Source organism: Bremia lactucae, linkage group LG16, assembly GCF_004359215.1.
Source record: "Bremia lactucae strain SF5 linkage group LG16, whole genome shotgun sequence".
In the NCBI taxonomy this organism is placed as follows: Eukaryota; Oomycota; class Peronosporomycetes; order Peronosporales; family Peronosporaceae; genus Bremia; species Bremia lactucae.
Window position 1 is genome coordinate 133,463 of NC_090625.1, and position 12,734 is coordinate 146,196.

Here is a 12,734-nt window from a genome sequence, read left to right on the forward strand (position 1 = left end):
AAATCCGTCTCTTACCTTTTTTCTTTTACGTCTGATCTTTATCATGCTAAAAAGCTGTTAATGTCACTTTTGCGTCGTTAAAATGTTGTGATAGCAAAGTAACTGTTTGCGTTTCATATGCAGAAGTTGTATTGATGCAATCAGATTCATGATTACCATAAGTGTGTTGTGATTTGCGGTTTAAGTCGGTAGGGGCTTTTGATGGAGGCTAAATCGCCTCATCTATTCTTCTGTTGCATAATTACAATGCTGGCAAAAACGGTCTGCGATTTGGTGCGCATTCGATGTAAGGGCTGAATAATTCTTTCGGCATAGAATTGACCGAAAAATTCGAAACTGATTTAAGAACACTGCTGGACACCGTCCAATAGCACGAAGAGAAGGCATAATTAAATCTTTCAATATGTGGCAGCCTGGATGTCAACAACAAACTAACGTGATTTGCTTGCATGTTGTCATGACTATCCATCTCAATGTATACTGTATTAACGATTGGAACAAGGTTTTGGATTGTGAAAATACCACTTCAAAAATCTCCTCGTGATTTCCCACCATCGAAATGAAAGTTTGCGCGCTGCGACTTGGCTACAGTTGAACGAGCCAAAATTTCCAAAAGCCGGAGGACGCTATATGGGACGTGCTGCCGCTAAAAAAGGGCGAATGAAAAAAGCTCGAAACAGAACCGCACCAGTCGCCGCAGTGCAGTTGTACAGAATTGGTCTGCGCGCAAGTAACACAAGCAGTAGCGATAACACCGTTCTAGTGCAAAACAACTCCAGAGATATTTAAATAAGGTCGCGAAGTGTGTTTCAGGTAGAGCTATAATAAGTGAGGTTGTCTTACGTACTGTCTGTCGCAAGTAGTATCTTATAAAATGAATATTTTGAGCTGCAAAAGTCTAATAAACACGCCCATTTTTTCCTGTAAAAACTGATGCATCTCTCATGTCCAAGAATGAATAGGGCTGTGAAATTTTCACCGTCGACGTTTGTTGCACAGCAAGGGCGGGTGGGCGGCCGTAGCCAGAATGGCATCGCTTTAAAGAAAGTAAGCACTTAAGCGCCATTGAAGGAAGCTCAATTGCATCGTCTGGAGTATCTCTTTTTACAGGCGCGCGGGGATATATAGCCTTATGCTCAGTCGTCACCGCATATCTTAAGCAATTCGACCTACGGACGGATGCAGCGCGTGCTGCAGAAGAAGAAGACGAGCGACCCGAGGACGGGTCGTGCCACCACTCCTGTCAGTGCTCAGCCAGATCATTCGGCGCTGGTCTCGTCGCCCTCACAAATCAGCGCCAGTTCAGGCCGTTTCCATGGTGCCCCTACCTTGCATCACCACAAGAGCTCCAACGTGACGCTATCCAGCGCGCCGGTCCCACCTCGTGACCAGGTTGTCGTAGGTCTTTCAGCGTCTACAGACGACGAAGTTGAGGACTGGAGCAGCGATTTTCTTTCAATTGATCCACGCCTGCGATGGAGGCGGCAAACTAGCATCGGCGCCGAGTATTTATTCGCTGACACACTTTTTAAGCGCCAGAGCAGTAGCAGCTCCAATGGCGTGACCGGATGTAGTCGACATGGCAGTGAATTGGGTGTTTCTAGCAGTAGTAGCAGCTACGAGGATGAGAGCACAGCTGCATACAATTCCTACTCGTCTGTAAAGGAAGCGCGTTCGCAGCTTCATCTTGAACAGCTAAGCTGTGCCAGTGAAAGTGACGAAGATTGGGACGCCGAGTTTGGTTTTAATGAATTTGCTGATAGCGCATTAGAGTCATCGGATAGTATGGACCCGACAAGGCGACGCGCTGAGAATGGCAACTTTTTTTTACCTAATCTTCACGAAGTGTTGGACGGTGAACTACTAATTGATGACGACGAAATGGACGAAGAAGTTATGTTAAAATGGGACGGAGGCGGATCTAGACGTCAGCGTAGGTCGTCTGAAGAGCCACTATTTCAAAAACGGCGGAGTGAATTTCATCAATCAAGTGCAAGTGTAGACGGCAGTGTGGTGGATGGAATTAGGTTCAGTATGACGTCCGTCTCGACGTCATCCAGCACGGTAGAGTACACATTAGTCGACAAACTGAGACTTTTGGAAGTAGCCAATTCATCGGCATATGCTGTTAGGATAGAGCGGTATCCAAAGCCCTCAAGCACATTTAGTCACTTGGAGCAAGAAAGCACGATGTTTCCTAGCTTGACAGAAAAGAAGTATGAACAGTGGCTTAAAGATCTCGTTGTGCCGCACTGCAGTGTCGTTTCTCGATGTATGGAACATGAACGCAGTCGGTTGCCACCACCAAGGCAGTTAAAGAATCAGCAATTCCATGCGCTTGTGTCGTTGCCATTCGGGCGCGACTTTGTTGACATGTTTTTTATACAAATAAGTTACTATCGATATTTTGGCGAAGATAAGGAAAATCGCGAATTATTGCGGATGTATTTCGAAAAAGTCTCAACTACAGGAATGACAGACGAAAATTGGGCGCAAGAATTGACTCCTGTCGACTTGCACTATGTTGTCGGCTGCAGCGCGGAGATCTTGCAGGAGGCTGCTCGTTTGTACGGTCCTAAGCCTGTGGTTTCGCTTGCAACTCCTTCATTTTTGTCGATGCTGGCCACGTCGTCTTCAACATTGTCACAAGGCAACAAGACAACAATTTATTGGATCCAACAGTTTCAAGACATTGTGGTGCATTGTGCCGAGGCGTTTCCGCAATATTCAAATGTCATTGCGCTTATTGAACTTCGGTATGTTTGCCATCATTTGGCAGGTTTTGCCAGCGGAGAGTACTATTACAAATGGCAGATTTGCAACCAATTACCGGATTTGTTGTCACTAGAAGCAGTCGTGGGCAATTCGGCGTCACAAATTGTTAATGAAGTGCTTCAATACTATGGCGCTTTATTTATGCACTTGAATACGAGTTCTGAAAGTCGCACCACTCGATACAAGGAACACACCGTACCAGGCGATAAGCAAAACCGCCAAGGAGAAGATGAAATGCGACAATTTGCGCTCACTTCGGACGTAATTTGTTTGCAAGCGCTCATTTTGTGCGATATTCAGAGTTTGTATGACAGCAAAAGTGCACTGGTGGAGATTTCTCTCCCAGCACTTGAGGAACTTTTTGAGTTTGAGGACGATGAGGCCACTGTTGACCCTAGCCTTGTGGGCTCAATGCCCATATTTCGTGACAGTCGAAGTAGTTCATCCTCGTCAAATCCGGATCATTTACGCGATAGTGGATTCGAACGAGGTGACTTGTCAAAAGGTTTAGGTGGCTGGAGTACGAGCTCAACCCTTTTTAAGCTGTTGAGACCGTCGCCTCGCTCGCGAAACTTAGCGCTAAGATTTTTTTACGAGCGAATTGCAGTTGGGAAATTTTCCCTCGTGAAGGCCAAGTGTGCCTTAGTTTTAGGGACGATGCACGTAACCAGTAATGCTTCTCATGGCAATGTACGAGTGGCAGAATCCCTCGTTTACGAATCTTTGCGGCTGTTGGAAGCATGTTCAAAGTCTGCTATGGTCAATTTGTCAAAGATGTCTTCGCTATGCGATCAGAAAAAAGGTTCCGCAGTCTCAGTACTGAGTATATTTAACAATGATGGCCTACTGTCGGACTTGGGCCGCGAAGCTCTCGAAACTTTGGGTAATATCTTGATCAAAAACAATAAGTATCGATATGGAATATTATGTCTCGAAGCTGCTGGCGCTGTATATAGGTCTTTAAATCAGGGTTGCGATTATCAAAAGTTAGACCGTTTGCTGTGCAAAGTCACGCTCGAGGCCGACGATGTACATCGAGCATTGCCATTACACGAAAAAGTGACGCTCGCAGCTCAGCAACAGGGCAACATCACAGTGTACGTGTATCTAACGCAGGAAATGACAAAACTTTGGATACGAGAAGGCAACTTCTCTCGCGCTGAAGAATACTTGGCAACTGCGTGCCATTTCCTGCGAGATAGCACAAATTTGCTTCCTCCTCATTTCTTGTCGCCTGCAAGCACCGAGAGCTATTCTAGCAGCGAAACTCCGTCTAGTCGTTGTGGAACTATGATGACGGCTACGTCAAGTTCTGTGTCATCTTCTCTATCAGGTTCATTTCATCTGTCGTCCCGAAGTACAGGCAATGCAAATGAAGTGGATGCATGGCTTAATCATGACATAAATCTCCATTTGCTGATAAGAGATGTATATCGATCAAGTGGTCGATGCTTGGAGGGCATGCGGGTGCTTGAGCACCTTTTGAATTATAGCTCACGATTGCCGCGTGGTAAGCGTACCCAACTTCGAATGTTGTTGGCTGAAGACACTCTTAAAATGCGAATGTTTGACACTTGTCGTCATATGTTTATGCTCATGGAGAGAGAGGCAACCGCCTTTTGCGATCGATTGCAGGAGAACATCAAAGGATGTAGTGGGCCAGGAAGCAGCAATGGAACTGGCCCTGGTACAAGTAGTAGCGGTGGTGGTAGGAGCCTAGGTGGCATGGGCAGCGAGGCTCGATATTGTTTTGACATGTCTTTTTCGCTTCGGTACATGCTTTGTCGCGTCAAAATGCATCTTGAGCTAGGAGATTTTTGTAATGCATTCGCTTGGCTTTCTTTGGCTCACGTGAAAGTCGATCGTGATAATGTCCGCAAGCAAGCACAGCTTCATATTCTTGATGGAAAAGTTCTCCGAGCTCTGTGCCAAGAGCATCAGGAGCGCGAGTGGGATGCTCGCCACGAAAACGAAGAGCTACGACGAGGATACGGTGGATCCACGTCTGCTGGCTGCATGGTGTCTCCAGCTCAGGTCGAGGAAATGCTTAAACCTTTGGGTGTCTCGTTGTACGGCTTAAATTCGGACGAAAAGGCGCGATTAAATGAGCGAATGATTCAGTTCTATCAATATGTCCGAGATGTTCACAAGGCTGAGGAACAAGCGTCTAATGCTTTCTGGGCGGGTTTTGATCATTATCGTGTTTTAGACGACAGCCTTTTTCAGTTGAAAGCTTTGCTTGATATCGTCTCCTTCATGCTCGCGCCTATCCAGCGATCATTTCTGGCGCTTGGTAGTAATCAGGACGATGAGATGCTTAAATTTTGTCTGCATCGTCGAAGGCCAGAAACCGAATCTTCGGGTGCGCTGGAGCTTAAAGATCTTGGTGGCGATGATACAATTGAAAAAACTCGAAAGACGCTGTTAGAAGTTCAGAAGCTCTTACGTCCTGCCCTAAATTTGGCAAAGCAAGTGGCGTATCCGGCGTGCTTCTTGCAAACGTTAATTTTTTGCAGCGAGGTCTGGGTATGGCTCGAACGCATTGCATCGTATAAGAGTGAGAAGCATTTGAAAGAGGCGACTGCTTTCTGGGAAGAGGCTGTTCGTGTCATTAAAGGCGTATTCTTTCGACGCGTAGCTTTTCACGACATTGCAAATGCGCATACGTTGCACTTATCCGGATTTGGTACGGATGTTTCCATGCCATTCGGGCGCAACAAAGGAAGGTTCTGTGTGGTCCCGATTTTAAATTTTAGCGAAGGATTTATTCGTAGACTTGAAGGCATGACTCTACAGCTCATTCTTGCGGCCTGTCAGCTTCAGCAGTTCCAACGTGTGCCGGAATATATAGAACAGACAGTATTGGCGCATCTGGATGAGCTGCTGAGCGCTCGTATGTGTTTAAGCAGTATTGTCCATCAGCTGCAAACCTTTCGTGCATTACAGAAGTCATGCAAACGGTTGCCTCCCAGCGGATCAGCTTCGAATTTGGCAGCTGCAGGGCTTCCTTCAGGCTCAAGTGTCTCAAGCGTTGGTAGTAGTAATAACTCGAGATCATCGTCTTTTTCGGCTGTGATAACCGCTTTGTCACCTCAAAGAAGTGCAAGTGGGAAGCAAACAATGCCCAATTCCTCTCCGAGTAGTGCCGGCATAGTGGGAATAAAGCGAGGTGGACACAAGAAAAATCAGTCCATGTCGTCTATTTCCGAGTTGTTGGCGTCAAACGTGCCTTCTAGATACCAAGAGGCTGCGGCTTTGTATGGCGTATCGGCTAGTTTAAAGAGCTCATCGACGCCTCGAACGGGGTTGGCCTCATTAAGTGAACGACCAAATGCCCCTCCTCCTGCAGGAAAGGTGGGGGCTACCATTCATGGTTCGAAAAAGAGTAACGAAAGGAAATCGCAGCGGTATACGCGTGAGCGGTCGAGCTCAGCTCCCCAGCCGGCAGTGCCCAACCACGCGAGTTTGAATGGCGAGCTCTTATTGTCGCAAAATATAGCAACACATAATTTAGAGGAGGGGAAAGTACCAATTGTGGCTGAGCATAGAGTTAGTCGTGACAACTCACTGAAGCGCACGTTTTCTATGAAGTTTATTGATCTTTGCGATCTAGGCACGTTGCTGCCGGGTGATGATTTTGTTTCAAAACGAAGCGATGGGTTGAGACGTGACGAAGGTAGCAGTTCAAATGGTGCCATTGGACTGTGCGACTTTGATGAAGTGCAATCTGAGAAGCTTTGGTGGATTTTTAATCGCTGGCGTAATGCCAAGTCTAAGTATGTGGAAGGAAAAATTGAGACCTCTGAATTTTATACGTGCAACATACGGTACTTGCGGACGTTGCTAGATGCATTTGACCCACAGCAAATTGCTGTGCTTTATTTTGGTGGAAACGAAAGCTCGTCGGCTAAGTCGGTCCTGCCAGCAGGTGGGACGAGCATTTCACCAGCTAAGAACGCTGGAAACCCAAATGGAATGTTGGATTTTGACGTCTCGCGAATGAATACGCACGCGTTGATACAAGATCATCGACTTGTGCTGTCGATTGGATATGAGTATATACGTGACGATCATACTTCGTTTGGCTCGCACCCGAAGCTTCAATTTAAGGTTTTTGGAGTATGTGATGGTGACACAAGAGCGTGGCGCCAAGAGATCCCGCGACCAGAATGGTATCTGTCGGAGTACGACATGCTCGAAGCTGAAGACGCCGCTGTGGGTGCTGGAGTTTTACGGACGTTACGAATTTTTGGAGCAAAACTGTTGGTTAAGCTTTTGGGTTTCCTACTGCTTGAAAATTCAGTTGTAGTCGTCGGAAACTCTTACCCACAAATTCAAGAGGTCACTACAAGCTTGTTGAAGCTGTTGGAGCCATTTCGATGGCAACACACGTTCCTGCCCTTTGTACCAGTTTCTTCGTGGCGGTTCCTCTATGATGCCGCTTATCAGCATGCGCAAGCAGAATTAGCAGCTCGACCAAAAAGTCGTAGATCATTTACTAGACTTTCACATGATTGGCGAGCTTGGAGCAGCGGAATTGGAGGCAGTGGAGGAGAAAGTTCGTTCTCATCGTCACATGGCAGCACCAATAGTCTCGCTTGTGGAAGTTTGATTTCCGGGGAGAAAGCTGAGGAAGAACCTCCATTTTTGCTTGGGGCTACAGCCGACACGTGGCACAATTGCTTAGCATTTTCAAGAAAGTGTGGCAATGATCCTCGCGTTTTGTCGACATGTTTAGTGGTAGTTGATCTAGCCGATGTGGATGCTCTTACAACAGATAAGTCGCTTCGGAATGCAGTGCCCCTGCCTAGAAAGTGGCGGAGACAGTTTTTGGAGCGGATGCAGAAGATTGCAAAACAGCGACACAAAACGCGAGTAAAAACGAGTCGCCGGCACATGGCTCAGCAGCTCGTGGGGGATGAAGGATCAGCAACTCCCGCTTCGGCTTCAAGAGTGGCGGTCTCACGCTCGGTCAAGGATACTCCATTATCGGCAGCGAATGTCACTCAGCGAAACCTTGATGACTCTCTGTGCTCAAGTCAATCAGGATCAAGCTGGATGATAGCATCGGTATCAGCCAGCTCCGTGTCTGGATCGGATAATCACAATCATAGTGTGCAGGCAAGCACGCAGCCATTAGATCTTTGTGGAATAAATGATAGGCATCATTATGACTCGGAGTTTGCTGCATTGTTTGTGAGCGGAGTGCGCGACTTCTATGACAAGCTTTTTGCGTTATGTGTGGAGAAAAATCACAAAGCGAAGGGCTCCAACAAGACAAAGAATTCTACTAGCAGCGGTCATTCCAAGCGACAGGAGATTAAGTCGTGGTTTTTATCTTCGCACGACTTTGACGCGTTTGTTGACCACTTTGAGAATTCGAGTCTTTTTAAGGCATTTGAAAAGGACAAGGCCAAAGCGCATGAAGAAACAAAATCGCAGGCTCGGTCTTTGCATCGGAGTGAGCGCCTGAGCAGCGAGCACGAGTTTAACTCTTTGAAAAGTAGTCGAAGTGCACTGTATAGTCCAACTCCAAAAGCGGTTGTCAACTTAAATACTTCACAGCCGCTTAAAAGTTTCGGGAGTTTCAATAGTTTGATGGCATTTAATCGCACTCCACGGGGTGGTGAGCGATAAAGAAGATGAGAAGAATTTAGTTTTTATAAGCAGCTTCTAAAAACACTTATTTATTCGCATGCTTTGCGACGCTGCTGGCTGATTGTTTGCATGTTGCTGGTTGATATATCAGGTGATCGGTAGATGCGTGGAGTCTGAATGTATAGAAAGAACTTTTCAGGAATGCTTCAAACAAAAAAGGGCAATCCACGCTATTTTAACTAATCCGACATCCCTCCGTCTTAGTTTAGACCTATTTTTCCACTTATTCTTTTTTCACGATAATGGGAACAAACGCAAGCATATAAATGTGTGTTGCTGTTTATAATCGTTGCAGATACGTAGCCAAAGTGTGATCAATACGCTGTTCAATGTCGGGTTTTGTCATGGCGACTAAATGAATTGGGTTTCTAGAGAGAATTTTTTACGTTGGATTTATATTTGATAAAAAGTGTAATACAGCTGCTTGTGTTTGTTTTTCTCATTAATTTACAATTCGTGATTTAGTCCGCTTACAGCAGACTACCAATTTTGTTTGGGTAACACGATGACGACTTAAATGCGACGGTTACCCTTTTGGTTCTTTTACTTGTGAAATTGAGTACCATGGGTGACAAATCCAATAAATTAAGTTGCAAGTTAATTTTGTCATGCAATCCGACAATCCTATCTAATAATAGTCATTCTAAGCCAGAATCAGGACATTGCCAAATGCTCCCGAAAAAAACGCCTTTCATCCTAAATAATTGTAATATTCAGCTGGGCAGGAAGATATAAATTGCACTAAATAGAGAACTGAATATCAGATATTAAACCAAGGACACATCCTTCCTATCTACCTCTATAATAACTCGAGTATTGTAATGGTTGTGGCTTCCATGGGCACATCAGAAACCGTGCTGACGTTTGCCGCATCTTGGTGCCCTTGTTTTTGTACTCACCATGAGCTCAAGCACTTGTTTAGTATTTGTCGGTTTTCCAGCGTAATTTCTTTATTGGATAACCATCATGCTATTCAGCAAAAAAGTACGCGCCTGTTTAGAAGCCTTTGAGCTGGCCTATGTAGTTCACTCACCGAGAACTTGCATTCCCATTACACTAGACTCATATATACAGAGGCAGGGGCAGAAAATTAGGGTGTGCGGCTACACCTGTCTAATATTAGTAAAGGTGTGGAGATATCAAAACGTTTATAGCAGTTCCCTAAATTATGCAACAAAGCGTGCAAACCGGTATTAACTAACCTAGCTAAATATGTGTAATTTATTAATTATAGCAAATATCAGAGTTTTATTTTTCATGATGCAGTTTCGGTCCCTTGTACATTTATTCAAATATAATTTATAATGGTGGGATGCTTCCGACAATAAAGAGCAGCACTGAATTTTTTTCGCTACATATAATAAATGGTAACATTTGCTTCATAGCAGCCTACAGTATCTTATTATTCTTACAATTTTCAGAGTGATCAAAAAGTTGTCAAATAACATAAGAAACTCGTGTAACATTCCCGCTAGCGACTGCATTCCGGCTTTAACTCAAATGGTTGACATTTACTTCATAATTTGCCTTGTAAGTAATACTTGAAATTCTTCTCAACATCTTATCTAACAGTTTATCTGTAGATTTATGTAACAAAGAAAAGCTCGTAAATTCGTTTTCCATTTTTAATAAAACAAATCTACAATACCCACCTCTTTCGAGTGTAAAAAATACATTTGTCGGTCAAGAATAATTTGCAGCCACTTTTCTACCAGATGGACGTAGAATATGACGGGCAGACGGCGTTTGATGCTGCCGCTAATGGAGATTTCCCGCTGGTAGTTCTTTTGTGGGGTATGTCTATGGCTGTACATCCTCAGCCTGTGGATTTGCTTGCAGTCAAGGACTCTGGCGGGAATACACTTGTGCATTACGCAGCTGCGAGTTGCGAGGACACTTGCGACACGTTGCATTTCTTGATGCAGCAGATGCACGTCTCCGGAAGAGAGGAGGCGTTAACGGATGCGAGAAATGATGCTGGAGAGACACCACTTATGTAAGTTTATTGACGAACGCAAGCCTTGTAGGAGAGCTGAGCGAATTACTGGCTATGTATGATGAGTGCATAAAGGAGAGCAGCCCATGCTGGCAATCTGCTGCTGGCAGGCGCGCTTCTTCATTCAGGTTTCGTAGACATTTTGGCTCAGGACGCGCGAGGTAATACGCCTGCACATCATGCCGCGGCGGAAGGTCATCTCTGGATGTTGCACTTTTTGCTAGAGGCGGAGCAGAGGCACAATATGGTCAGTACCAATGGAGAGAAAGCAAAAAAGTCTACCACACTTGGCGGCTACTCTTTAAAACGTCAAAATGTGCTCTTTTACGCCTGCATGAGCGAGTCCAAGCCTACTGTGCAGTATGCGCTGACGAGAGGTTTCGACGCCAATGAAATGGATGCAGAAGGGAAAAAATGTCTGGACATAGCGAAGCAGCGCAACTTGCTATGGCTCGAAGATCTGTTGTCAGACAAAGCGAAGACGGCCGATCCACCCACGCACTTACGCCAAACGCGCAGAATAGTGGCGGTGGTGCAAGGAGTGTTGCTGTTGTTTGTATTGGCAACAGCTTACTGGCTGGTGTGGTGGCTGGCTCTCCCCTTTATTGTCATAGTGTTGAGCATATTACTATTGGCATTTCGTCAGCATGGTCAGGATCGCAGTCTCAGTGGTCACTCCCATGAGGCAGCATCTTCGGCGTTGGGCAATGTGCATCCGTCCAAGAAAAATGCCGTGGTGGCAAAGAATGTTTCACTTGAACAAGTTGAAGTTGGTCTTTTGAAAGACGTCTCGGCGCGTAGCAAAAAGAGTAGTGTCAAGTTGAGGGTGGGAATACGTACATTCGTAAGTGCGCAGCCGGAGTCTATGATGGGTATTTGGATAGCTTGGTTGGGTGTATTCATTCTGATGTACGTTATGCTTTGGGTCGACCCGTGCTACAAAGATTTCAGAAACAGCTACGCTTTTTTTCTGGCCATTACCGGCGGAATCAAAGCTGTGTTCGTTATAGTCTGGGCGCGTTTGGCTTTTATTTGCCCAATCGATCCTGGAACACTAAAAACATACGACCGAGACGTCAAGGCAATGCTGGAAAAGGCATCTCGTTGCGAGGTTCCCGACATGACCAAATTTTGTCGTACGTGTCTTATCATGAAACCCATTCGTTCGAAGCACTGCGCCCAATGTAACATATGCGTTGCTCGACACGACCACCACTGTGCGTGGATAAATCGATGTGTGGGTTTCGGCAACCACCGATTTTTTTTTGCCTTTTTAATTCTTCATTGCATTGTACTGGGACTCTACGCAGTGCTTTGCACACTTGTACTTCACGATGCCACGCATAATTTACACGCTAAACGAGTGGATACTGATGGCAGCGGTGACAGGGAGAATCTGTCGACGTTTGACGTATGGATTGAGATTCCGTCACTGCTAAAGAACCACCTGTTGGTTATTATAGTACTGCTGTGGGATGTAATGGCCTTTTTCGCTCTTGCTCTGATGGTGACTCAGCATCTGAATAACATTGAACATAATCTTACAATTAATGAGCGGATGAACTGGCGGCGATACTCCTACTTGAACCCAGAACTTGAAAATAACAAGAAGTCATCGCCTGAAGCGATTTCTAATCCGTTCGACCATGGAATGAAGAATAATGTGGCGGAGTTCTTTATTCGCTCGGGTAGATTTGCAGTTAACTACCGAAACTTGTTTACGATCCCGAATTCAAGCTTAAATCTTACAAGTCCTGCCAGTTCTGAGGTGTCAGCTAAATCTGAATACGTCTCAGAAGAAGCTGACTATGTTGTTTAGCTAATGACGTAAAAAACAGAATTGGTCTTTGATTTGAGGACGCAACGTTAAAAATCTTAAGCGTTACAATGTTGTGCACGCAGTACTTGTCCTATTCGCAAGCAATACTTCAACAAAGAAATACGTAAGAGATACAATACGTAAAAGATACTTTCTTTGAGAGAAATTGCAATGCAGCTAAAATGTCGGCTAGATGCAATATCGTCAGGCAGCACATTATGTCCAATCATCTCGCGAATTTTTATTGTCCGGAGATAATTTTACTTAACGAACTTTAATTTTGCTGGTGTAGGAGCGTTTTTGGGCTCCGAAGTGCTTTTTGACGATACTAGCTGCTGATTTCGACACTTAACGAGAGAAGGCTTCTGCCCATCAAAATTGCTGGAAAGTGTCATGGCGTACACTTCAGTTGGTAAACCGCTAAGGTAGTAATTTTCACATAATGGATAATTACCATCTTTTCTATTTAAAATAGGCATTATCATT

The 12,734-nt window shown here is 45.1% G+C and overlaps 2 protein-coding genes across 2 annotated transcripts; both read left to right on the plus strand.

The window, feature by feature from the left end:
* Positions 1-1,179: 1,179 nt before the first annotated feature.
* Positions 1,180-8,412, plus strand: CCR75_005658 (uncharacterized protein; the record flags this gene model as incomplete). Its single annotated transcript, XM_067963735.1, has 1 exon — positions 1,180-8,412. One exon carries the CDS (start codon positions 1,180-1,182, stop codon positions 8,410-8,412), a length of 7,233 nt encoding a protein of 2,410 aa, XP_067819424.1.
* Positions 8,413-10,148: 1,736 nt separating this feature from the next.
* On the plus strand, positions 10,149-12,336 carry CCR75_005657 (uncharacterized protein; the record flags this gene model as incomplete). Its single annotated transcript, XM_067963734.1, has 2 exons — positions 10,149-10,429; positions 10,505-12,336. The coding sequence occupies 2 exons, from the start codon at positions 10,149-10,151 to the stop codon at positions 12,246-12,248; spliced, it is 2,025 nt and encodes a 674-aa protein (XP_067819419.1). The 3' UTR covers positions 12,249-12,336.
* Positions 12,337-12,734: the final 398 nt, after the last annotated feature.